The 27,444-nt window shown below is 39.5% G+C and overlaps 2 protein-coding genes across 2 annotated transcripts; one reads left to right on the top strand and one right to left on the bottom strand.

Annotated features, from left to right (window-relative positions):
* On the bottom strand, positions 1-5,383 carry LOC129451159 (uncharacterized). The gene is made up of 3 exons (XM_055214235.2): positions 5,088-5,383; positions 4,504-4,972; positions 1-1,759 (listed from the first exon to the last, which is right to left on the bottom strand). The coding sequence occupies exons 2-3, from the start codon at positions 4,697-4,699 to the stop codon at positions 399-401; spliced, it is 1,557 nt and encodes a 518-aa protein (XP_055070210.2). The 5' UTR covers positions 4,700-4,972; positions 5,088-5,383; the 3' UTR covers positions 1-398.
* Positions 5,384-6,629: 1,246 nt separating this feature from the next.
* tgfbrap1 (transforming growth factor, beta receptor associated protein 1) lies at positions 6,630-24,722 on the top strand. The gene is made up of 12 exons (XM_055213641.2): positions 6,630-6,791; positions 7,410-8,111; positions 8,262-8,456; positions 12,073-12,227; positions 12,547-12,629; positions 13,716-14,057; positions 18,526-18,583; positions 18,801-18,944; positions 19,052-19,198; positions 19,410-19,569; positions 22,292-22,728; positions 22,826-24,722. Exons 2-12 carry the CDS (start codon positions 7,424-7,426, stop codon positions 23,018-23,020), a joined length of 2,604 nt encoding a protein of 867 aa, XP_055069616.2. The 5' UTR covers positions 6,630-6,791; positions 7,410-7,423; the 3' UTR covers positions 23,021-24,722.
* The last annotated feature ends 2,722 nt before the right edge of the window (positions 24,723-27,444 follow it).

Genomic DNA, 27,444 nt, shown 5'->3' with positions numbered 1-27,444 from the left:
ATTTTCCTAATTTTTCTTTATTATTATTATACATGTATATTCAGTAGATATTTTTTCTGTCACCTAAAGTAGTCTAGCAAAACATCCATTTATTTTTTTTCCTAATATTTTTGTGTTAATTTGATTAAATTACAACATAACGCATGTTCAAACACAGCCGGACACATTGCGGTAATGAGAATTTCAGCAGAAAATGAGATAAAATTTCCAATTATAAATTCTTATGTTGAAATCACACATTGTGCAAGGTAGAACACAGTATTGTGTTAATTCTGATGCTTTTTTGCCGTGGTGTTTCAATGGTTTCGTGAGAATCACCCGTGTACTGTCCGCGCTGTCTCAAATTTTGGGCCGAAAAATGGTGTGCGTAGGCAGACGTCCCTAGTATACCTTCGGCTTTAAGGTTTCTTTCCAGTATGAACTCTCTGATGGGATTTTAAGGAACTTGACAGAGTAAACGTCTTGTCACACCGAGAGCATTTGAAAGGTTTTTCACCTGAATGAAGTCTCTGGTGCCTTAGTAAGTTTGACTGATTACTAAACGTCTTCCTACAGACACTACAGTGATAGGGTTTCTCTCCAGTATGAACACACTGATGATCTCTGAATTCAGATTGATTAGAAAAGCTATTTCCACAGTGAGAGCAGACGTCGTAAAGTTTCTCTACAGTATGAACTCTCTGATGGGATTTCAAGTGATTTGAATAAGTAAACGTCATGTCACACTGAGGGCATTTGAAAGGTTTATCACCTGTATGAACTCTATTGTGATTTAGTAAGGTAGTCTGTTGACTAAAACTCTTTTCACAGACATTACAGTGATATGGTTTCTCCCCAGTATGAACTCTTTGATGGGATTTTAAGGAACCTGACTGAGCAAACGTCTTGTCACACTGAGAGCATTTGAAAGGTTTTTCACCCGTATGAAGTCTCTGGTGATTTAGTAAAGTAGTCTGTTGACTAAAACTTTTCCCACAGATACTACAGTAGTAAGGTTTCTCTCTAGTATGAAGTCTCTGGTGGGATTTCAAGTGACCTGAAAAAGCAAACGTCATGTCACACTGAGAGCATTTGAAAGGTTTATCACCTGTATGAATTCTCTTGTGATTTAGTAATGAAGTCCGTTGACTAAAACTCTTCCCACAGATACTACAGTGATAAGGTTTCTCTCCAGTATGAAGTCTCTCATGGGCTATCAGCCGATATGTATGGCAGAAACGTTTATCACAGTGTGAACATTGATAGAGTTTCTCTTTAAAGTGAATATTCTGGTGTTTTTTTAATGAACCTGAATCCCTAAAGGTTTTTCCACATTCAATGCATTGATACGGTCTCTCATTGGTGTGAGACCGCAGATGTGTCTTCAAAACATATTGATGTCTATATCTCTTCTCACAGTGAGGACACTCAAATGGTTTTTCTCCAGTGTGAACTCTCTGATGAACTTTCTGAGGATTTTCTTTGATTTTCAAGTAATAGCCACATTCACAAATCTTCCCACACTTTTCACAGTGAAACTGCTGCTTCTCTCCTTGCTCCTCTGAATGAAGTTTCTTCTCTTGTAAGGTAGTAAAGCTGATCTCAGATCTGGTGCACGTGAAGAGTTTCTGTTCTGTGTGTTTTCTCTCATGTCTCTCTAAATGTATTTGTGAGCTGAATGTCTTTCCACAGGTAATGCATACAAGAGTTTGTGCTGTCAGTCGCTCTTTTGATGTTGAGGACGTTATTTCTATATCCAAACATGAATCACTCTTTACATCTGAAAGAAACATGAAACATTTAAATTGTCAGACAAAAAAGCAAGTCCCAGACACTCAGTCAAACAAAAAAAAAAAAAGGAGAAGGAATGAATAAAAAGCCTTTATTAAGTAACCTGAAAACCACGCCAACCAGGGGGAAACAATCGATCCGTCTCCATGGACTTTGTATTGCGAGAGGCTGCCTCCTTGTCATCTCTGGCTTATAACAAAAAACAGAATAATGCCTAAAAGCTGCTGTGTGACAGGGCGTACAGCTAACAAGCCAAAAAAGCCAGAAATACGTTTTTATAAGTTGTCGACCCCAACAAATGAGCGTTGAAAGACACAAAAGTGGAAACAGGCAACTTTTCATAGTACTACTAATAGTAGAACTGCGCCCACTAGAGGGAAACTTACGGTGCATTTACACGGGGTGTAAGCATTAACGCTTCCTATTCACTTGTAATGGGTGACGTCATGCGTTGCCGAACTGAATTGTGGATGCGTCAGCGCTGTTGCTCGCGGCAGAAGTTGAACATTTCTCAAATTTTCAAGCAGCAACGCGTGCGTCAGCCAATCAGATTCCCTTAAGCAAATAACCTAGGCAGAGCCAGCCAATTACGTTTATGGAAGACCGGAGCATGTGTTGCGGCCACTGTGATTGGCTGTTGGCCACGCTTCAGGCAAGCCTTCCGTCAAGCGTTAACGCTTCCCATTCACTTTTAATGAGTGACGTCATGCGTTGCCGAACTGAATTGTGGATGCGTCAGCGCTGTTGCTCGCGGCAGAAGTTGAACATTTCTCAACTTTTCGAGCGCCAACGCGTACGCCAGCCAATCAGATTGCCTTATGCAAATAACCTAGAGAGAGCCAGCCAATTACGTTTATGGAAGACCGGAGCATGTGCTGCGGCGACTGTGATTGGCCGTTGGCCACGCTTCAGGCAAGCCTTCCGTCAAACACTATGTAGTTTTTTACCTTTAAATAATGTCTCTAAAATTATTTCAGTGATAGAACAACTTTTAACTGGACAAATTGTACTGTTGCTGCAACCTGAGCAGCCTCCTAGCTGCTACAAGCACACCCTGAAAGTGGCGGTGGAGGTTAGAGCACACAGCCCCGCCCCTCCCCCTGCCTGCAGAAGAGTGTCTGATACCAGGCACTGTGGCGCTTTACAACCACATGGGGGAGCTGTAAGTTATTTTTACATGGAAACTACATAGTGTTGCTTTAACGTTTTCGCCGCAGTTGGTGATCCACTTTTTTCCCTCTACGGTGCATTCACACAGGGCGTAAGCGTTAACGCTTCCTATTCACTTTTAATGGGTGACGTCATGTGTTGCCGAACTGAATTGTGGATCTGTCAGCACCGCATCAAGGCCGTTGTTGTTTCACACGGGCCGAAAGCGTTAACGCTTAACAGAAGGCTTGTCTGAAGCGTGGCCAACAGCCAATCATAGTACTACTATTAGAAATAAGTTTTTATAAGCTGTCGACCCCAACAAATGAGCATTGAAAGACACAAAAGTGGAAACAGGCAACTTTTCATAGTACTACTATTAGAGGGAAACTTACGGTGCATTCACACGGGGTGTAAGCATTAACGCTTCCCATTCACTTGCAATGGGTGACGTCATGTGTTGCCGAACTGAATTGTGGATGCGTCAGCACCGTTGCTCGCGGCAGAAGTTGAACATTTCTAAAATTTTCAAGCAGCAACGCGTGCGATAGCCAATCAGATCGCCTTATACAAATAACCTAGGCAGAGCCAGCCAATTATGTTTATGGAAGACCGGAGCATGTGTTGCGGACACTGTGATTGGCCAATGGCCAAGCTTCAGACAAGCCTTCCGTCAAGCGTTAATGCTTTCGCCCCGTGTGAATGTACCGTTAAAGGCTGGGTTTTACAGCTCAACAGCTTATAAAAACTTATTTCTGTTTTTTTTTGTCTTGTTAGCTGTACACCCCGTCACACAGCAGCTTTTAGGCATTATTGTGTTTTCTGTTATAAGCCAGAAATGACAAGGAGGCGGCCTCTCACAATACAAAGTCAATGGAGACGGTTGGATTGTTTTCCCCCGGTGGGTGTGGTTTTCAAATTAGCATAACTGCACTCTGTCTTTATGGCTTAAGTCATATTAAAATAAGTAAGAAAACATGTTTCAACCAACAAGTGATGTTCTTCAGGGCAAAGCAAATAAAATTGTCACTTAACTCTTGTTTAGACAAAGAAGGATGAAGAATTGAGATTCTGTATCTTTTTTCTAAATTCACACATATAGACGGAAGACAGGTGTCAGTCCTGTTATTACAGCTGGGCCATTGCACATCAAAAAAACCAATGCATAATTATTTGTGAGTAATCCACTATTTTGTAAAAGGAGTCAAATCGACCAATATTTTTGATTTGTATAGAGACTTTCACAATACTTGTTGCATTATATGGTGACACTTCTAGAACGAGAAGTCTTTTTTAAAGCGATAGTTCACCCCAAAATGTTAATTTGATTATAAATCACTTCCTCCTGTGTCATTTTAAACACCCAAGTGCTACGATTGTCACATTTTTAGATATTTTTGATAAAAACCGGGAGGCTTCTGTCTGTCCCAATAAGTATTAACGCTATCCTAAACTCCTTTAAAATTAAAGTACTTACATTTTTTGGTTTTTTGATTAGTGGGTTTGTGACTAAAAACCCAAAATATAGGTGCTCACATGACAGTTAAAAATGTTGAAAACACAACAATAATTAAAGAGACATACCTGATGGAATAAAATCATCATCTTCCACAGTGCTATCTTCCTCTACCTCAGTGCTGTCTTCCTTTTCTGTGGGTTCAGTTTTGATTTCTGTGGGTTCAGTTTTTATTTCTGTGGGTTCAGTTGTTATTTCTGTGGGTTCAGTTGTTATTTCTGTAGGTTCAGTTTTTATTTCTGAGGGTTCAGTTTTAATCTTCATTGTGCGGTTTGTGCAGAACACATCTTCAGTGTGGTCTGCAGGATCTGCTGCTGTTCTCCAGCGTTACAGACAGAACCCAGAGATTGAATCCTGTAAGCTCTGCTTACTGTCACACACTGTAGTGTCCTGAGAGTCTTTGACTCAGTATAACAGAGTGAAGTCAGACTGAGATCGGAGTCCTCTGTGTGTCTCAGTCCAGCAGTGGCTGTTGTGTGCGGGTCTGATCTCTGCTCATCCACACTGAATCCAGACTCCCATCATCAGTCACATCCACTGAAGATTCACAACAATCCACATCATGACAACAAAACACACACAGACAGACAGTAAGATTAGAAATGATTTGATGTTGTCTGATTCAGGTATATGATGTTTAAGCTGCACAAACCTCTCATTTCATTTCTAAATCTCCTCTTGACCTCAGCTTTGTCTGCAGTAACGTCACCTCTTTCTTCAGCTGAGATCTTTCTGTGATGAAATCATCAATATATCCAGCATGGACAGATCAGTCGTTCCTACTGATTTACAGCAGATCTCATGTCTCAACATCAACACTAAAATACACAGAGATAAGACTCTGTTGACACTCAACGAAACACTCAAAAGAGAAAAACACGCGAGCTCTTTCTTTGGTGAGTTTATCTGCGGACTAAAAGGCTGCAGCGCCTCCTGCTGTATTGGAGACAGAAGACACTCACTGCTTTACAATGGATTTAGCAAAACAAGTAGGATGTGTAGCTCAATTATGGCCAGAAATCATCACAAACTATTGTATAAAGTAATGACTAAATAAAAAGAAGGGGTGGGAAAATAATTGCTAAAAAATAAAGACAAAACATCAACTTTTAATTGTGCTCTCCTGAGTCAATGTTTGTAATTCAATGAAACAATTTTGTGATTAAGTTTACTAAACCATGTTAATGTCCTTTTTTTATCATTAGCATTTTATTAAATTTTTTTGATCATCACTGATACATTATAAACAACATTGTATTCCCTTCATGCTTTCCAGCATAACATGTATCCCGCAATGATGATACATTTTAAATAAACATAAATTATTACTATAAAGAAAAAGGAAAAAAAAATACATTCAAAATATATATTTTCTAACATGCACCACGTTCTCATCTAGTAGCAATATATTGCACATATAATCCCCATTTTGCCAAATATTTGTCCGCCCCGGCATTGATATTGAAACAGCATATTGAAAGATATTGAAAGATATTTTCATATGAAGCCACTTTTGCCAATTCTATACTCCACTCCTGAAAGGAGGGCTCGCCTGCGTTCTTCCAATTTCTCATTATTATTTGTTTTCCTACCATTATACTGGTTTGGATGAAGTCTGCAGCTCCACAGTTAGCTGTCATTTGTGGATCATTTAAAACATATAGCCTCGGGCAAAATTAATGTCCTTTTGAATGCATCAGGTACTGTTTATTTTCCTTTTTTCCTTCATTTAAATCCCAGTGCTGGAGCTAGAAAAGACAGTTCAGAAGAAATAATACTCTGGTTCCCTCTTGTGGTAAGATTTACACTCATCATTTAATAAAATAAAATAATATTAAACATGGGTTTAAAACAAGTTTACGCTTGTTATTTGCTCATGAAAATGCCCCACTTTGTTAAGAAATATAACGTTTAACCAAGCGCCACGTATTAATCATTATAAAGCATTGATACCTGTAACTTTGTTATTGAGCTGATAAATTATCTTAGTAAAAATAAAAATGCTATTAATTTTAGTTTATATGTTTTTTATTTCACAAATAAAAGATGTTTGATGTATGCGGCTCTGCGCAGAGTCTACTGCCTATGACATCGAAGTACAGCGAGAGTTAATCGACTACAAGGCTCGCGATACTTTGATGTCACACACCGACCAGTTTGCGCAGCGCCGCATGAAATCGAACGCTTCAACTCCAGCTGGGGCACACCCACATCACATGGCCGGATACATTTCGGTGGAGAAACCGGAAGCGCTACGGCAGGGAAAGGGAGCAAAAGAGAGAGAAGGAGGATGGTGGAGTGAGACCGTGAAACCGTTGCCATCTCTCAAATCAGGACGGCACATACCATGGCTTGGGTATGACACGCGCGCGCCTCACCTGCGCTCTTTGCATTCCGCAACACACGCGCAAGCCTAGTGATCTGTCTACTTAGACATAATATTTTAAAATCATTTTAAGAACTCTCCCAAAGCAAGTTAGACAGATCACTAGATTTTGAGACGCGATCATAGCCACCTGTAATCAAAACACTTGGTCTGATTTTGTCGTTCATATGAGTGCTCATGATGGTCTGTTTATGTGCATGTCTAAACAAGTGCTGGTATGTTGATATATCTAGTTGTTGTGGTTTTACTAGCGTGGCCTGTGGCTGGTTAAACAAAATTGTTTTGAAAATAAATATTTTTTTCCTGTTCATAATGTAATCCTATGAGACTTGCACTTGTTGTATTATGTAATGCTGTTTCTGTGATTTACTGATATGTAAACAACTGGCATTAGACAAATTAAAAGTCTTTTGTGTTTTCATTTTTTGACATAACATTGAAATATTAGAAGGCGATTTGAGACGTACTAATTCTTTAGCATACTACTTAGGGCAGGTAACTTAGTATGCAAATTGGGATGCAGGTATTCTCTTCAGCATGATGAATTTATACTATATTACTGTTTGTCCCTCTCTTGTTTTGCCATAGACGTGGGTGGCGCCATGAGTGTGAAAGCTTTTGAGCTGGTTCCCGCCGTGGGGCGGGAACAGGTGATGGGTGATAAGGTGCGCATTAACATCGAATGCATAGAATGCTGTGGTAATCACCTGTACCTGGGCACCAATGACTGCTTTATACATCACTTTCTACTAGAGGAGCACACAAAAGCCAAGGGAAAACTGACATACACTGCCCAGAAGCTCCTCCATAAATACCTGGGCTTAAAAAAGCCAGTGCTAGAGCTGAAGGCCGCCTCGGCTTTAGAACGTCTCATTGTCCTTTGTGATGCAACCATCACTGTTGTGAACATGGTTACACTGGAGCCCGTGCCCACCGGAGGCATCAAACTGAAAAGTGTGACTGCGTTTTGTATTAACGAGAACCCCGTGACGGGCGACCCGTTCTGTGTGGAAATAGCAGTGGTGTCGGCACGCAGACGGGCGGTTCAGATCTGTTTGGTCTACGAGGATCGGGTGCAGATGGTAAAGGAGGTAACCACATCGGAGCAGCCCTGTGCCCTCAGCTTGGATGGGTACTTTATCTGCCTGGCCCTATCTACGCAGTACATGATTCTGAACTACAACACTGGAGCATCCCAGGAACTTTTCCCTTACGACTGTGAGGAGAGGAGACCCATCGTCAAAAGGATCGGCCGGGAAGAGTTTCTCCTGGCAGCCCCAGGAGGGCTTGGTGAGTTAAATGTCCTTTTCAATTCATCCATAAACATGAATGGTTCTTTTATAAATTCAGCCTCGCCTGACATAATCTTTTCATCTCTGACCGTTGTCTTGGTGATCCATCACGATGAGTCACGCTTTTCTCTGTATGTTTATCTCTTAGGAATGTTTGCTAACGCCGAGGGCATATCGCAGCGGGCACCGGTGAGCTGGTCAGAGAATGTGATCGCGGCAGCTGTGTGCTTCCCATACGTGGTCGCCCTGGATGAAGGTTTCGTGACCGTTCACAGCATGTTGGACCAGCAGCTCAAACAAACGCTGTCTTTCAGAGATGGACACCTCCTGCAGGATTTTGAAGGTTAGAGACCGACATATTGTGATTCTACTTGTGAAAATCTAGCTAAAGTCATTTTTGGTGATTTTACTGTTTTCTGCACAAATCATCCTATATATTGTAAAGAACATTCTCTAAAAATATAATCTTGATATCTTTAACTCTTTCCCCGCCAGCATTTTTCATGATTTTCACAAAATTTTAATGCCTTCCAGAAAATGTTCTTCTTTAAATATATAAACAAACAATATATCAGATGAAAGAACAGACCCTCCGCTTCCAAACAAAAAAAATCGTTTCGTCTTACCTTCATTAGTTCCCTCGTAATCACCTCTCAAACATGGGTAGGTTTCTTCAAAAACACCCAATTTTGAGCAAAAAGCTGAGATAATTCACTGATCTATATAAATGACTGGATTGCGCATAGAACGCTTAACGTAACAGCGTGAGGTGAAGCCAGCGCAGAGTTCGAGCCGCCATCTTGGTATACCCAACCGGCAGACGGCGTCATTGTCTTCCATTCATAATCTTGTTTTATATTCAACTTCTTTACAGCTTATCAGTCACGAAAGATTATTTTTAGGATATTTGTACGTATATTAACTGTTAATTCTGGTGTTATTTGTAATGTTTATGCTTTAATCGGGCAGGAAAATGGATTTATAAAAAACGTTAAGGTGAGTGTTTCTGCTGCGTTCTGTTAATGACACGGGTATAAATAAAGTTTTTTTTGACATTCAGCTACACTGTCAGCGTTATTTCTCTACATAGGTTTAGGTAACTTGTAAGTTTAGATAACATAAAACCAGCAAATTATTGCATGCAGATTAGAGGTCTACACGGGTCCAAAAATTTCTACCCGAACCCGATCAGACCCGTAAATGTGCTACACTGAACCGACCCGGACCCGTCTGTTGTTTTGAAAGCTGGACCCGGAACCGACCCGGACCCGTCTATTATTTAAAAGCTGGACCCGGATCCGACGCGGACCCGTCTATTATTTAAAATCTGGACCCGAGCCCGTCCGGGAAGACACAGACCCGACCGGCAAATATTCTTTAGCTAAATGTTATTAATAAGTCAATAAACAAGTAGCGAAAATTAAACTTTTTGTCTTACCCATAACGTTAGAAGTCAGTCTTCTCCCTCCTTGTACCTGACTGTGTGTGATGCACAATCCTTATTTCCAAGAAAGTTCCATCCATGTTATTCCTCTCTTGACGATTGAAATGTTTAATGCTTATTCCAGCTTTAAAAGTCCACTTTGTTGTGAATCGGGTCAACTTGCTTAATAATGTTTGCCCATTTGGATTATAATAACGATTGCTCGTTCAGTGCCATGGCTGCTTTTGTCAGCTTTACTTCTTTGCTATCATCTCTGTGCTCTTTGAGCAGAGTCGTGAAAACTTTAGATATAACAACAAGACGGTCAATTTATAATATTATTATAAAAATTATAGAAGTCACGTCAGTGCAAAATGCGCGGTACGGCGAAATAGGTCCCGCCTTCTAAATAAAATAGCCAATTGTCAAAGGTAAAGTCATTGCGTCTCACTGCAGAAGCTCCTGACTGGTAGCCAGAGAAACATTACAAGAGCGCATGCACGTTAGCTGCCTGGTTGGAGCAACCAAATATAAACTTTTTAACGCAACTTTAGCGTCATAGAAAAAAATGTATGCGACAGTTCATCAAAGTTTTTGTTGCTGGAGAAATATTTTATTTAAATGTGAGTGTGTGTTCTCCGAGTCCGATCGACCTCGGGTATTACCCACAATGTTAAACAGACCCGGACCCGAAGTAATAGATTGAGACCCGACCCGGACCCGGCTGATCATTTAAAATATAGACCCGAACCCGTACGGGTCCCGGGTCTTCGGGTCTCGGGTCTTCCGTGTAGACCTCTAATGCACATACGGTACAAAGTATGATTATTTATTTAGATTTCAGAATGAGCACGTTTGTCATTAATACTAAATATGTTGCGGTCTGTTTGCTGATCTGATACTGTAATGAAGGTTAAAAACTAAAATGTACAACTTTCCGTAAATAACTATGTACATGCTTAGGACGTTTGTGTTGTAATAATGTACAGGGTAACTTCAAATATAAAAACCAAGACTAGTAAAGTGATGTTTTATCATTAAAATCTTATCGAGTCAATTGATTTAATAGAATGTTTGGGTATACCAAGATGGAGGCGCGGTGGCTTCACAGTTGTGACGTCATGCGCAATCCAGTCATTTATATAGATCAGTGAGATAATTCCATTTTTGCGAAGGACTTTTGATAGAGATCAGATGCAGAGTGATCTTTAAAACATACACTGAGTTCTTTCTCTTTCACGTGAGGCGCTACTTCCGGGTTGTGTAAGTTGCGGAAGTGCGCCACCTGGTATATAATAGCGGTATTGCGGAAAGACGGAAAATCTCATCATTGGCGGGGAAGCGTGTTCTCTTAATTGACGAGATATCTCGTCAATGGCGGTGAAAGAGTTAATAACAACTGAGTAGGGGATGTTAAAAATTAGATCAGAGATTGAAGTTAAACTTGGATGCTTCAAATCGCGTAATTAGATTAAGACTTTAGCTTGGATTTCACAGACAGGGTCACAATTTGACCCTAGTGACCTGTTTAGACAACCAGCAACTTTGGCACAGTCCCAAATGGCCCCCTAAACACTCTGGTCTTCCTAGTGTTAATCCGGCGTAATAATCAAGGACTTTGCTGCCGTACCATGGCTGCAGGAGGCGCAGTGATATTATGCAGCACCTGAAAATAGTCCCCTGCTAGTAAAAGTAACCAAGGGGACTATTTTCTGGCAGTGCATAATATCTCTGCGCCTGCTGCAGCCATGTTACGGCAGCAAAGTCCTTGATTATTATGCCAGAATGAGAGTATAGTTCCTAGCAATATCTGCCTAGAAAATCACAACTTAAAAACTCATCTTTGAGTAACGTCAAAAATGTGACCCTGTCTGTGAAATCCAGGCTAAAGAGCATCAAACTTTTGTGGGATTTCACGCATTGATTTCACTTTAATTTCAATCTTTGACATGACCCTAGTCAGTCAAAATTATATAGATCATGGTAATGTTTTCACAGAATGTTCTTAAAATTATGTAGGATGATGTTTTGTAAAAAACAGTAAACCTGAAAATTTACTTTAGCTTGGTTTTTACAGACTAAGTCACACATTTGTTGTGAGCATGACAGACTGGTCATCTGTGTTTAATGTAAACAGTAGACTTAAAAGAACAGTTCACCCAATTATGAAAATTCTCAATTTACTCGCCCTTATGCCATTCCAAATGTATATGAAATTTAATCTCATTGGTTTAAACTTACCGTACTATCTGTATGTTTCCATGGATCTGCAACCAGGGATGTAAACCGAATTTTTATCAACACCGACATTCGAATATGCATTTTGCTAGGGCATGCATCCCTGGAAAACTTGTGATTTTTGTGTAGTCTGAACCTGGTACCAGTTTTCATCCAGAGTACATCCCTTATGCTCCTACAGTCTATTTACAATATTTTTTTTCTTTCAGAAACCTTTTTCACTATGTTCACATTATGTTCTGACTTGGGTAAGATGATATCTTAAATCTTTCTCTTTATTTCTTGTCCCTTTTCTCAGGTAAGGTGGTATTGGCCTCTACAAAGGCGGTGTATATACTTGTGCCTCTTCCTCTAGAGCGTCAGATCCAAGACCTGTTAGCAAGCCATCGAGTCGAGGAAGCAATGACTCTTACGGAGGCCGCGCAGAGAAACATTCCCAAAGAAAAGTATCAGGTACATTAAACCATGGTAACATATGTATACGAAAGCTTTTAAAACAGTTGTTCAACCAAATGTGAAAATTCTCTCATAAAATTGACTCACCCTCATGCCACATGGCGACAAGTCGAAGGTGCAAAAACCAATGATCTTCAAAATTATCGACATGCCACCATGTTTAAATTTATGGTATGTAATTGTTTGTGTTCGGTCAAAGAAAGTAAGTCATATTACATGGCGGATTGTGCAAGGGTAAGTACATTATAAGAGAATTTTCATATTTGAATGAATTACTCCTTTCAATTGATTTTTTCCTTATCTCTTTTTGTTTTAGAAATTGCACAAAAGAATTCTCCAGCAAGCAGGATTCATCCATTTTGGCCAGCTTCGATTTTTAGAAGCGAAAGAACATTTTAGGTGATGTTCCCTGTTTTGTAATTAATACTGTTACCTGCCGCATCGGGCCCAGATGTTTCATTGCATGACTGAATGGAGTTAATTAACTTCTTTGCTAATAGCTGCTACTCCCTTGATGCACCTGACCCTAATTGCTGTTTGCTAATATAGATAGAGAACAGAAACTTCTAATAGCTGAATAGATGGCTCTCATAAATATTAGCGGATCTGCCGTGACGCATTTGGCATATTTTAGGCCGCTGCATCTGTCACATGGCAAAAACTGTTAATGCATTTGAATCACATAATACTCTATTCATATTCATATTCCACTTCGTATAGAGATTGTGAGATGCAAATTATTATTTACATACATGACTATAGAAAATAGAGTTAAGCATAGAATTAATTGACTGTACTGTATTGTCTGTCTGAAATAATTAAAATAAAAAAATGAATGTTAATTTCTTTAGTACTATCTCAAATATGGAAAATTCTCGGGACAGCATCATATGTCGAAATTTCAGCCAAAACCGTTCTATTTCATCATAAACAATCTGAAGACAGGGCTTTAAGTGTAAAATACCGAACTTGTCCTTTAAATATATAAACGTACAATATATCAAATGAAAGAACAGACCCTCTGCTTTCAAACAAAAAAACTTTCATCCTACCTTCATTTGTTCTATTTTATCACCTCCAAAATATGGATATGTTTCTTCAAAAATAACACATTTTAGATAATTCCTTTTTTGTGAAGGACTTTGATAGAGATCAGATTCAGATCGATCCTCAAAACATACATGGAGTTTGAACTGTTTGCCCTAAGGGAATACTTCTGTGTTTTATAAAGTTAGGTAAGAGCGCTACCTAGTGGATAATAGCGGAAATACAGATTGCCAGAAAATCTCGTCATTCTCTTAATTGACGAGTTAACTTGTCAATGGCAGGGAAAGAGTTAACCAATCCCCTGGAGCCATGTGGACTATCTACTTGCACAATAACTGATTTGTATCGCAGCTATAAATGGAAAAACACATACATATGCAAAACCAGAAGTGTTTGTTTTTACATTAAATTAAAAGTTGTACATTGTGCCCATCTCAGGAAGGGACAGCTGGACGTACGAGAACTGATCTCCCTGTATCCGCTTCTCTTGCCTGCATCTTCCTCCTTCACACGGTGCCATCCACCTCTTCACGAATTTGCTGACCTGAACCACCTGACACAAGGGGACAAGGAGAAAGTGCAGCATTTCAAACGTTTCCTCATCAGCTACCTGCACGAGGTACGGAGCTGCGACAGCGCTAACGGTTGTAGAGAAGACGTGGACACAGCGTTGTTAAAGCTTTATGCCGAGACAGGCCACGAGAGCCTTCTGGATTTGTTGGCCTCCGATAACGCTTGCCTTCTTGCAGACAGCGCCCCCTGGCTGGAGAAGCATCACAAGTGGGTACTCGCTTTAAATTGCCTTTGATTGCCATTGAACAAAAGATTCCATTTAACAATAATCTTAAAGGTCCCGTTCTTTCTGTGTTCTTTAAGCTTTGATTGTGTTTACAGTAGGGATGGGCATTTTCCAGTAATTTACTATTCGAATATTTAAGTGCATAAAGAACGAATATTCAAATATTTGTTTATTTAAATTGTTAATTAAGACATGCGTCTTTTGTATTTTTCATTTTGTCATAATTTCACAGAAGGCTTATAATTAGGAAATAGCCACAACAAGCTAAACTTATATTATGTATATATTTTTAAGTTGAAAACATTGTAAAAAATATATTTTTTAAATTCTTCTTAAAAAATATCCTACAGGAAAAAAAGGCGTTAAAACCCCATGCGGAGCGAAGTCTGAGTCAAATCCTTAGTTTTAAGTCGGTCGTTAGTATGAATTCATTACTGTTTGATCTTACATACATTATATTATACCAAATATTATACACTAACCCCAAATCTAAGCAAAGTTTCAGGACTTGCGAAGTTTAAAGTTTGAGGACTTGACAAAGTAGGCTATCATCATTTAAACACCAAATAAGAGCCCGGAGCAAACGAAAAAACACATCTACATAACCGACTGCTCAGTCGCCATATAAATATCTTCTCAGTTTAGTTTGACATGTATTTGTGAATAAAGAAAACCATATTTATCCTACCTGCTTCGTGAAAGTCAGTTTTCTGACTAGATGCAATAATGCCGGTGCTGCGGAGAAAACTCTTCCTCGTGATGATGGTTATCCGATAAAAACAACAGACTGATTGAACAAGATTGAATATCTGTATTTAACATTATTTTACAAATAATGTAAGCTGGCTCGATACATTATTGTTGACTGTCTAAAGTTACTAACGTTAGCTTAATTTAACAACATTTCACAAAGACGGAGCTTTGCTTTTAAACTGCCATGTGCAGTTATCCGGTTCATTTTCGAAAGAGCACCGCATATAATAAATGTTCTTCGTTTAATTTCGTTCTCCGTGTCTGTCTCGTTATTAACAAAATAAAGTAGACTTTATAACAGAAAGCTTACAAATCTCTCATGATGTGTTGATGCGGGCTGCGGAGAAGCACGTTAAATAACACGTGAGCCCTCACTGAGCCAGTAGCCAAATACAGCGCGGCGCGGACAAACCCGGAGATAAAAGGAAAAACTTAAATTCGTCTGCAATTTGCATTGCCAAACAATCAGAAATACATACGAATATATCATGTATATCTTACATTTAAGTCTGTAAAAGACAGTATAGATGAAGTGAAAAAGCATTAAATAAGTCGTAACCCTTTGGTGGCACAATAAAAACAAACAAACATTCGAATAGCATTTTTTAAATTCGAATTATTATTGCCGATCGAATATTCGAATATCCGTGCCCATCCCTAGTTTACAGTGCGCAATATAACGTGTTGATGTATCACATGTAAAAAGCTGTATTTTCCCCACAATTTGTGCTGCTTTCACTGTCCTAAAAACGGGCTGATGTCTTCCTTGTTCTATGAAGTCCCTCTTTCAGAAATACGTAACGAGTTCTGATTGTGTAGTTTGTTTAGTGTGTTGTGATTCAACAGCAGCTTAGCTTAGCAGAGCCGTTTGAGCCGTAGCTGGCGACTGATGTATTAATGTGGGCGGAGTTTAGTCAAACTCTTCTATTGACGTCATTCAATCGGGAAGTAGAGGGCTGTTGTCCAAACCGGCCGTTCGCTGTAGGCTTTGAAAGGGGAATTCTGTTAAAGAAAATATATCGCCTGGCAGTGAACTTTCAGCTTTATCATTTTGCAGTTATTTTTAAGGTCTAACAGCAACATTACACACTAACTAATGTTTGAAAATTGGGATCAGGAAAAATGTAACCTTTAAGAAGAACTTAAAAAAAAAACTCCTCAAACTCCTATACATTGTATAACTTTTAGAAGGAGCTCTTGACAGAAATGCAATATAATATAAATAACTATAATATCAGTGGTGTATAAAGACGTTACAATATTATCTGTATTGTTTTTATTACCTTCGAATGAGCCGTTTTTATCTACATACACCACTGGCCCCTCACATGGATGTCACATTTTCGTGCCACCATGTTTCTACAGTAGCCCTAAACGGTCAAACTCTTCTATAGATCGCATTTTGTTGCGATTTGCGAAGTTTGCAAAGTCTCAGACGATGACGTTTGCCCTGTGTGCGGCTATTGTAACTTCACTATGCATTTCGAAAGATATGGGTTAGCTGTGGACTGAGGCGTTGGTTGCAATTCACAATTTCACCACTAGATATCACTAAAAATCTACACAGTGGACTTTAAAGGGGTCATATTATGAGATTTCTTTTAAGATGTAAAATAAATATTTGGTTTCCCCTGAGTGCGTATGTAAGGTTTGGGCTCAAAATACCCCACAGATACTTAAAGGAATAGTCTACTCATTTTCAATATTAAACTATGTTATTACCTTAAATAAGAATTGTTGATTCATCCCTCTATCATCTGTGTGCGTGCACGTAAGCGCTGGAGCGCGCTGCGACACTTCGATAGCATTTGGCTTAGCTATATTTTATGGCGGAATAGCACTTTTGGGAGTACTTCGACTCGCCTGAAAAATCCGCTCCCCTTCTCCCTCTCATAATGGGAGAGGGAGAGTGTTACTCCCAAAAGTGCTATTACGTCATACAATATAGTTACCCTTTTAAATCCGCTCAGAAAAGCGTTACGTTTTATTTTGTACCACCAAACTTGCTCGTATAACTACTCGTCTTAAATAGGAAAAACGTTGATGTGTTTGGTCACTTCTGACTTTGTCTCTGATTGGTGCCGTTGAATGGGTGGGGCTGGGCTGGGTGCTGTCGAGGTGTCGCGGCGCGCTCCGGCGCTTGCGTGCGCGCGCGCAGATGATGGAGGGATGTATCAACAATTCTTATTTAAGGTAATAACATAGTTTAATTTTGAAAATGAGTAGACTATTCCTTTAATTATTGCATGTTAAAATTGACACTTTGTAGTCCCAGGCAAAATGCAAATGAGGGGATGAAATGCTGATGACAATGAAGGTGGTTTGTTGTAATTGAAACTCAGTTGTGCTGTCAATTATTTTCTCTCTCTCTCTCTCTCTCTCTCTCTCTCTCTCTCTCTCTCTCTCTCTCTTTCTCTCTCTCTCTTTCTCTTTCTCTCTGCATTAAATGGCAGTGCCGTGGTTGGATAGTGCAAATTAAGGGGGCGGTATTATTGTAATTGGCCTTGCTACCTACCTAACAAGACCGGAGAAATCTGAACAACCTAATTTTTCACATGCTTGCAGAAAATGGCTTACCAAAACTAAGTTACTGGGTTGATCCTTTTCACGTTTTCTAGGTTGATAGAAGCATAGCACGTAATTATAGCACGTAAACATGGAAAAAGTCAGATTTTCGCGCTATGACCTCTTTGGTTGTTTTCACATATGTTGGTGCGCACCGTGGTGCCGCCTCGGAGCGCACCAAAATACATTGTATCATTTTTCAGTTAGGTTGTTTTCACATATGTTGGTGCGCACCGTGGTGCCGCCTCGGAGCGCACCAAAATACATTGTATCATTTTTCAGTTAGTGCGGTCCGTGTTCACATATATATATTTTTTACTTTACTCGAAATGCCGCACCGTACACCATGTGACAATGGTCAGCGCTCTCATTGGTCTCTGACAGCTCTTACCGTCTCATGACCACCCCCACGTTTCCACGACAACCAGCCTGACAGGGAGAGAGCAGCTATCAAGATGTGGAGATAAACGATGCACGTCTTTGCGAAGTTTCTTTGCTTTAACGCGAAATTGCGTAGCTGTTCTATTAAAGCCTTTCTCACGGAGCCGTTTGCTAGAAAAGCCCGTAATGTCACTATTTGTGTGTGGAGGACAGCTATGCATTTATAAAATCATCAGCTCAAACGTGAAGGAGACAGCGAATCTCTATGCAACGGACCAGGATTGGCTTGTTTGTTGTTAACCCACAATATAACACCCGGCTCACGTCACAACGGAAGCCCAGTGGCTCAAACATGTGGAGAACTTCCTGTATTTGGTTCGGCCCGAGGTCCAGCAGTGTTCACACCACAGGTGGGTCGCCCCAGAGTTCAGCAACAGCCGCTCCGAGACCACCTGTTTAGAGCGGTCTCGGAGCGGCCGTTTAGTGCGCACCCGAGTGCAGCTGTTGTGTTCACACTGACCCAAACGCACCGTACTCGGAGCGACACGTCATTTGGGCCGACCTAAACAGTGTATATGTGAAAACACCCTTTAAATTATATTGATGCATTAGTCATCCTTATCCTATGTTCAGTTTCCATGGCAGCACATGAATTAAGCTTTATGAAATAAATGTCAGTGATTGAAAATGGTTGAATACATTAAATACATGTGTGTGGTTTGACTGTTAATGGTGTTTTTCTTTATTCAGGTATTTTGCTCTTGGACTTCTGTATCACTACAACAGCCAAGATTCTGCTGCTTTACAGGTGGGATCTGCTTCTATAAATGTTCTGGGTTTGGGTAGTAAAGTACTGTAAACGTAAAAGGAGTAGTCTGGGTTAAAAAGATCTGTTGATATCTATGGCAAGCTATAAGTTATAACAGAAATTCAGTTTCATTCCATTTGCAGTTTACTAAAGCAAAAAAGAAAGTAGATGTGATGGAGCAAGATGACTGATGGCATTTTTTGTGGTCCCATTGTAGATGTGGATTAAGATTGTCAACGGTGAACTTCAGGATTCAACACGGACCGATCTGTTTGAATATATTGTGGACTTTCTTATTTTTTGTTCCAACCCTGACCTTGTGTGGCGGCATGCAGACTGGGCCCTACAGAAAGATCAAAAGGTGTGTCTTTTATCCTGATCATTATAAATGAATGCATGCATGATTCATACTGATCAAGTGTCATGACCTACAGAACTCTGTTTCTTTATCTCTTGTATTACTCACAGATTGGTGTCCAGATCTTCACCAGAAGGCCAGTCTCTGAGGACAAGATGGGACAGCTAAACCCAGATGACGTGATCACGTATTTGCAGAAGCACAAGCAAGCCCTTCTGTTGTACCTGGAACACCTGGTACTAGAGAAGAAACTGCAGGTACCAATGCATGTTAAGAGTCTTGGCAAGCAGATCAAAGGTTATAGGTTTTAGCCCTTGTATGGGAACAGACATAAGGATTCCCTTTCAACATAATACTTGGTAGCCAAGTATGTGATCACAGCTTGCTGTTTGATGTTTGAAAGAAGGCACCTACAAAACAAGAAAGTATTCTGGTTATTTAGCACATTGTGTGTCTCTGTTATTACAGAAAGAGAAGTATCACACACATCTTGCTGTGCTGTATGTAGACCGAGTTCTCAACCTGACCTCACAACCATCTGCAACCAATGAGCAACTGTCCGCCACTCGACAGAAACTACAACGGTTACTGAAGGAGTCCAGTCTGTACCAAGTCCATCTATTACTCAGTGGGTATCTGTAAATCTAAATATTGGATGGTCCATCCAGTGGGTTTTATTTCTCCAGTAGACATTTTAAGTGTCTCTAAAGCCCAGGATACACTGCACGATTATTGGCTGTCCCAGACGAAAGATTGCCATCGTGAAACAATCGCGTGATTGTCAGAAATTCGGAATGATCACAGCACAGTGTGTTTGCTGCTACGACCTGCATACTGGTATTTGTTTACCACGAGCGCATGCTGGTGACGTTGCACAACGTGTGACGCTGCCGCAGAAGCTTCCGTGTCATCATCATAGAGTCTACATGCCTGTTGTACCCGAGTTTAAACGATCCATGTCGCACAGTGTGATAAGTTAATGATCTTATAAGAGGGCAAAAATCCTGCAGTGTATTCTGGGCTTTAGTCTTTAATCAGATTAATTGACTAAGTTGTTGCAATGTAATTGCTTTATATTCATGAGAGACCGAATGCATAGATAATAGAAGTGGTGGTTTTATTAAAGGAATAGTCTACTCATTTTCAATATTAAAATATGTTATTACCTTAACTAAGAACTGTTGATACATCCCTCTATCATCTGTGTGCGTGCACGTAAGCGTTGGAGCGCGCTGCGACGCTTCGATAGCATTTAGCTTAGCCCCATTCATTCAATTGTACCATTTAGAGATAATGTTAGAAGTGACCAAACACATCAACGTTTTTCCTATTTAAGCGGATTTAAAAGAGGAACTATATTTTATGGCGTAATAGCACTTTTGGGAGTACTTCGACTCAGCGCAGTAACACCCTCCCTCTCCCATTATTATGAGAGGGAGAAGGGGAGCGGACTTTTCAGGCGAGTCGAAGTACTCCCAAAAGCGCCACCACGCCACAAAATACAGCTCCTCCTTTAAATCCGCCCAGAAAAGCGCCACGCTCTATCCTGCACCACCAAACTTGCTCGTGTAGCTGCTCGTCTTGAATGGGAGGAATGTTGATGTGTTTGGTCACTTCTGGCTTTGTCTCTGGGTGGTACGGTTGAATGAATGGGGCTAGGCTAGATGCTATCGAAGCGTCGCAGCGCGCTCCGGCGCTTATGTGCACGCACACAGATGATAGAGGGATGTATCAACAATTCTTAGTTAAGGTAATAACATATTTTAATATTGAAAATGAGTAGACTATTCCTTTAAGCTATTAGGTGTGGGCGATATGACCAACATTTTATTTCACAAAAGGATTCATTTTATATTATGATAGCGATATTAAAAAATATATAAAGTTTTTATGTTATTAAAATATTTAATGCCATAGAATTTTCAAAATTCTCACAAAAAAACTTATACATGCATAAAAAGAAGGCCAAAACAATCCAAATTCGAGCTCACTGAAGATAAACAGTCAGTGATGAAAGAATTATATATCTTATTAAAGGTTAAAAAAAATGTAGTCAAGAGCAGTGAGATTTTCACAAAAACACGAGTGACAGACAGGAGCAAAATTAGGTAACTTCCCCTTTAAGACCAAAGTCCGGATCCCATTTACTGTTACACATGCGTTTTCTCTTTCAGCTTTTTACGTTCTAAAGCCCTAAATTGTCGTGTTGATGAGGATACTTGTTAAGACGGGAATTTTGATGCATGTGTATTTAAGGCAAATAAAGCAGCAAAAATTAACAGCGGATGCGCAACTTGCGTGCTCCTCTCACACAAACACAGCACACACAAATAACTGTTAGCAAACACAAACTTTTATTTCAGTTTGACAGCACTAAACATTTTCTATAAAAAGTGTCCTATATTGCTGAAAATCAGGATTTCCTGTTCTCTGAATTGGTCTGTGTTTGTTATGTTCCCTTCAAACTTTGTTACCAAGCTAGATTAACAGTGTTAACAGTATGTTACAGAACTGGCAGTCATATACAGAGAAATGGAAACTTGAGGGGGTCGCACACCGGACGCGCAGCGCCGCACCGCTCTAAAAAATCGAACACATGAGTACACTCACACCGGCGCCAACAGGAGGGCCTGTCCGCGGCGCCCAGCTTTGACTCAGAAAGTTGCTTAAATCCCTGTCGCACCATAGAGCGCCACTCACTTAGTTTAACATTAAATAACATCATATTTGTCCCAAATCATTAATGATTAACATTGGCTGCTAACGTATATTTTGCATTTTGAAGTGGACGCTATCTGACTAAGCTCGCACTATTTAATGTGCACTTCCGGTTTACGATACCTCCGAGTTGTCCTAGACATGACTCGACGCGGCGCTAAGCTGTGCGTCCGGTTTGCGACCGTCTTTACTCTTCCTTGGTAACAGAGTTTGACAGTAACAAAATTGACACTGACTAATTTGAACAGGAAATCATGAAATTAAGACTATAATCATTTATAAGTGCAGAAAAAGTAATGACTTTGAACACCAAATGTACCCAAATATAGAATCGCCCTTACATATATATTTTAAGACAAAACATTTTAATTTGTAAATAGCACCAAATGTTACACTTTCCCCCACTTTGTTCCCACATGATGACATAAATAATGACATTTTTGCATTCTTTCATGTCTTTCTTTACCTGTCTGTTTTATAACTTGATTATTTCTAAACATGTTTTAATATTGCCTGTTTTTGTGCTGAAATATCTTTTGTATAGCTGCTTTGCAACAATACACATTGTGAAAAGTGCTTGAAAAAATCTGAAGATTACATTGATAATCTAAGAGCTGTTTCTTTGCAAACAGGTAAACTCCAGGACTCTGAGCTGCTGCTACTCGAGCGAGCTACACTACACGGGAAGTTAGAGGAACATGACAAAGCTTTGCACATTTTAGTGCACCAGCTCAAAGACTCACCTGCGGCTGAGGAATACTGCTCATGGGCTTCTGGCTCCCAGGACCAGGTGTACCGCCAGAACCTTTTTCACCAACTTTTGAGCATTTACTTGGACCAGGATGTGCCCGGAGGGCCACAAACCGTAGCCGCAGTTGACTTGCTTAACCGGCACGCTGAAGATTTTGATGCAGTGCGGGTGCTGGAACTCCTCCCGGGGGAGTGGTCTCTACCGCTACTCCGTCCTTTTCTTTGTGGGGCAGTAAGGGCCAGTGTGCATGCACGGTATACCTCACAGGTTGCAGTGCGGTTGGCCCGCGCAGAAAATATCCAGCTTAAACACGACAGGGTGAGTTCAAGCTAACATTCATAAACCTCAGCATAGATTCATGTTTCTAAAAGAGTGTCTACATTAATTAATTAATGCTTTTTTGTTTGTTTCTCAGCTGAAGTATCGAGGTGGCCCAATAGTAGTTTCTGAAAAGAAGGGGTGCAGGCTCTGCCACAACACTTTTAGTGAGCCAGACTGTGTATGCCTACCTGGCGGGACCCCTGTTCATATTCACTGTATCACTAAAAAAGGCCAGGTCTTGCCAGCTGAGCGGCAACAGGAAAGCGGCCACTACAGTAACCATACATGAAACTGATGGATATTTTGGGGCTGTCAACTGATGGCGGTTTAGCACCTCTACTGTAGCGCATAAGGGATCCAGTCCAGAGCCCGATCAAGAGCGCTCGGTATGACCAGGACCTTGCTAAACAAATCTGTTTGTATGTTTGTGCAGAAGTCAATTCGTGAATGAGCGCGTGAGAAACTATTTATTCTGTTGTCCCTCTGTTTGTGAACGCAACACTGATGATGAATATGAATGATAGTTCATTTTAATGAACATCAAACTAAAAGTTTAACTAATATTGTGTCTTGTTATCACAGCCTTCCAGTGGCTGGTTGAGTGGCTCTCTTGAAATCCTTTACTTTTAAATGGGTATAAATGCAATGTAAACTCAAAACTCATTGGCTGAAGATGTGATATCTATGCTAAAAAATTAACTATGGTTTTCCATAGTTCTTCCAACACGCATGAACAAAAATGTGTCTGAATACACTAAAAGAAAAGGATACTGGCCTGCAGTTTTCATCAAACACCAAAGTTACTTTGTACTGACCGGTTATAGCCTTACCCAATGCTTGCGCTTTTGTCATGGTGTATTTTATATTCTTGGGAGGAATGATAATATTTCATTATGAGTATGAAAGGAAAATGTTCATCGTCTGGCTACAGCCAAGGCTGGGAAGATAGCTAAGTTACACCACAGTCTTATGGAAACTGTTCTTCAAAGTGTATGAAAAAGTCTCATGTCTTTATCATGTCTAATTTGGCTTGTTCCCTACGTAGAAACTTCCCTTTCGAAGTTTAGGATGCAAAGTAATATTTGTCATTGTCTTAAATTATCAAGAGACTGTTGCCATATCGTGTTCGATCAAACAGAACTGATTGACTCAGGCTGTTGTGTTTGTATACACTTTAGACTTGGATGCTTGCATTGCTTGCTACATCTCGTATGCATGTGGTGATGTGGGCATGGTTGCTTTTTGTCTAAAGAATGCTAAGATGTGATTAACTTTTTTGATTAAAAAAAGAAAAATCATTGTAACATGTGAAATTACATTTTTTAAGGTAAGCAAGGGTGATAGATTGCTTTTTGCATAAAAAACATAACCTCATACATTTTTTTATTTACAAGAATTTTATGGATAAGGGAAGTGTTTTTTGTGATGTTGAAAGGTTGGCAGAACTGGTTAGTGCAAAAGTGACGAAAAGCACAGAATCAACACTGCCTACTTAAACTAAAAAGACGTCGACCAGGACTGATCAGTTGAATAAGCGGCGCCTTTAACTTAAGATAATGTGAAATTTGAGCTTTATGGAACTTTATGCTAAACTTTATCTGTCTAACGTAATTCTCATCAAAAATACTACAATACTTTGGGTGTTGTACATTGTTGTGGACCCTTTACAAGTTAATATGGCATATAAATCTTGAAATGGCTGTGTAGTAGCATTTTTGTTTAAATTTGCAAATCCTCAATCCCAACTGTTTCTCAATACATCGTGCAACAAATTATTCCATTCCATAACTGTCTAGAGTTTTTTTCAGCGATTTTAATGAAAATCCTACATTGCTACATATCTTTATATCCACTGAAGTATTTTATATATACACTGTAACTGGTGTGTACATACTGTATTAATACTATGTGTTGCTTTGTAAATCAATGCCAATGTGGGTGAAATGTACAGAATGTAAAGATGTCCATTTTAATAAACAATACTATGCTTACATGTATAGAGCGTTTAATTTATGTATTTGAGATATGAATAATATTATTAGATGTCATAAATATTATATAGGAACCGTAACTTGAATAGAGTTTAAGTGTAGCATGAGTTTATGAATCCTGACTGAGCTGGTTGGTGCATCCCGATAGGGTGGTGAAAAGCCTCAGCATCTGGGCATGGAATCCAAATCCAAATCTACAGACCTTTTGAGAAGTAAACAACAGGGTTGAAAATGGCATTTTCAAATGGATTTTGTCTTCGCTTGGTCGTCTTTCAAACAAATAAAACAACTATTGGTATCTGACCCAGAAATATTATAAGACTTTTCCATTAAATCCTAATGGTCCCTAAGACTTCACGAGCGGTTATGGCTTTTTATATAAATTAACCCACAATAGTTACAGATGAAGGTGTTTTTCATCCTCTCTAGAATAGGCTACACACTACAAAAACTGCATTTTTCGTCCTTTAGGTCAGGGTTTTTTAAATGTTTTGTCAGCCAAACTTAAATTATTTACTTGCAGTACCCCAGGGAATTAAAGCTGTTGCATGTTTAACTTCAAAAACATTTATTTATTGTTTTTTCTTTAAGTTTTAAAGTGTTCCTTTACATAGTTGTTGTTATTAACTGATATTGGACCTTTCATCTGGTAAGTTTCTTTTATTGGTGCAGAAATATGTCAATTTTTAATGAGTTATCAGTTTTCTAAGCTGGTTGGCTGGTTTTAGAGGGGTTACGGAAACATTTAGCTGGTCAGGCTGGAAAGCCAGCTAAAACCAGCTTGGCCAGATGGAAGTAGTAGGTGTTCCAGCCTGAAAGTGTCCAAAACCCTTCTAAAACCAGACTGCTTAACCAGCCAACCGGTTATGCTGGTTTTGACTGGTCTTTTCAGCAAGGATTGTAGTGTTGTATAGTAGTCAGAATGGCATGCAGACTAAAATAAAATATTGTATGTTGTTTTTTATTATTATTTATTTACATTTTATGATATAATTGTAATTTTTTCATAAACTCGTGACCTCCGTGCACTTGCCTTCTGATTTCTTAGGTTTGAAAACCCTGCTCTTGATAACTAGTCTAAAATGCTCAAACACAAAAATAGCACACATTTTAGTTATGTAAACTCCAAGGTGCTTTAAACATTATGTAGTGGCAGATGCAAGCACCTCACATACCACTGACTGAGTTACATAATTCACACCCAGACATATTCAGCACATCCCCACCTTAAAGGACAAGTTCGGTATTTTACACTTAAAGCCCTGTTTTCAGATTGTTTATGATGAAATAGAACGGTTTTGACTGAAATGTGGACATATAATCTTGGCCCGAGAATTTTCAGGTGTTTGTTGTATCAACCCCCACCTCTACAATGGCTGCATAGGTGCACTGGAACAGTCCTTCCTAAAATGCATTAAACTTTCATTTACAAAGACGTGAAACTCACCGAGTGCTCAGGGGTGTTCAGTGATATGCTCACACAAAAATCGCTGCAAAAGACGCATTCCAACGGGTTTTATCTTAGTTTTTGTCCAACTCCATTGACTTGTATTAGATGTGCTGTGAGATACGGTATTACTCCGCGCCGGGAAAGTTGTTTGTATTCTTGCAATTGGCAAAGGCGGATTATCGCCACCAACTGGGCTGGAGTGTCTATTATTCAAGCTCTCAACGGAAGAACGTACGGGTGTGAGGCGTTTGGAAAAATAGGTCCACAAGTTTACAACGAATGGTCAAACACCTGTTGGAAAGTATCTTTTGCAGCGATTTTTGTGTGAGCATATCAGGGAACACCCCTGACCACTCGGTGAGTTTCACGTCTTTGTAAACGAAAGTTTAATGCATTTTAGGAAGGATTGTTTCAGTGCACCTATGCACACATTGTAGAGGTAGTGGGTGATACAACAGAAACCGAAAATTCTCGGGCCAGCATCATATGTCCAAACTTCAGTCAAAACCGTTCTATTTAATCATAAACAATATGAAAACAGGGCTTTAAGTGTAAAATACTGAACTTGTCCTTTAAAGGTGCAGTGTGTAAATTTAGTGGTGAGGTTGCGAATTGCAACCAATCGCTCAGTCCACTGCTCTTCCCTCGCTTTTGAAACGCATAGAGAAGCTACGGTAGCCATCACCGGAAAAACATGTCATCGACGGAGACAAGTTAATACAAAAGTTAAGGGCTTCTGTAAACAGGACTTCCACGTTAAGGGGACCCTCGGTATATGTAGATAAAAATGTCTCATTTTAAGGTAATAAAAACATAATGGTTCATTATTAAAAGGTCTTTATACACCCATGATAATATAGTTTTCTATATTATTTAGCATTTCTGTCAAGAGATCCTTTTAAAAGTTACACACTGCATCTTTAAGAGGACAGTTCACATATTGTTCTCAAACTCTTTCGGCGTTTTTAGACAGAGGCCCAGATTATTTAGACAGAGATTTCAATTTACTGTTCATCTATATCAAATATTTAAACGTGAATTAAAAAAAAATCATAAAACCAGTTTGGTTGCCAAAATGTTGTATTTTTTTGTATAAATAGCTTTAAAACAATCCATTAAACACATAACCTATAATGTTCATTGATCGCAAATACATAAAATAACTCTAAACTCATCTAAAATTTTATAACGGACAAAATTTGACTTCAATGCAAATGCTTTTGTCACCCTCTTGTGGTATATAGAAAGCAGTAAACTAATCTCACAAACGGG

The sequence above is a fragment of the Misgurnus anguillicaudatus genome, chromosome 8 (genome assembly GCF_027580225.2).
Source record: "Misgurnus anguillicaudatus chromosome 8, ASM2758022v2, whole genome shotgun sequence".
Lineage (NCBI taxonomy): Eukaryota > Metazoa > Chordata > Actinopteri > Cypriniformes > Cobitidae > Misgurnus > Misgurnus anguillicaudatus.
This window is presented reverse-complemented; position numbering and strand designations above follow the sequence as displayed.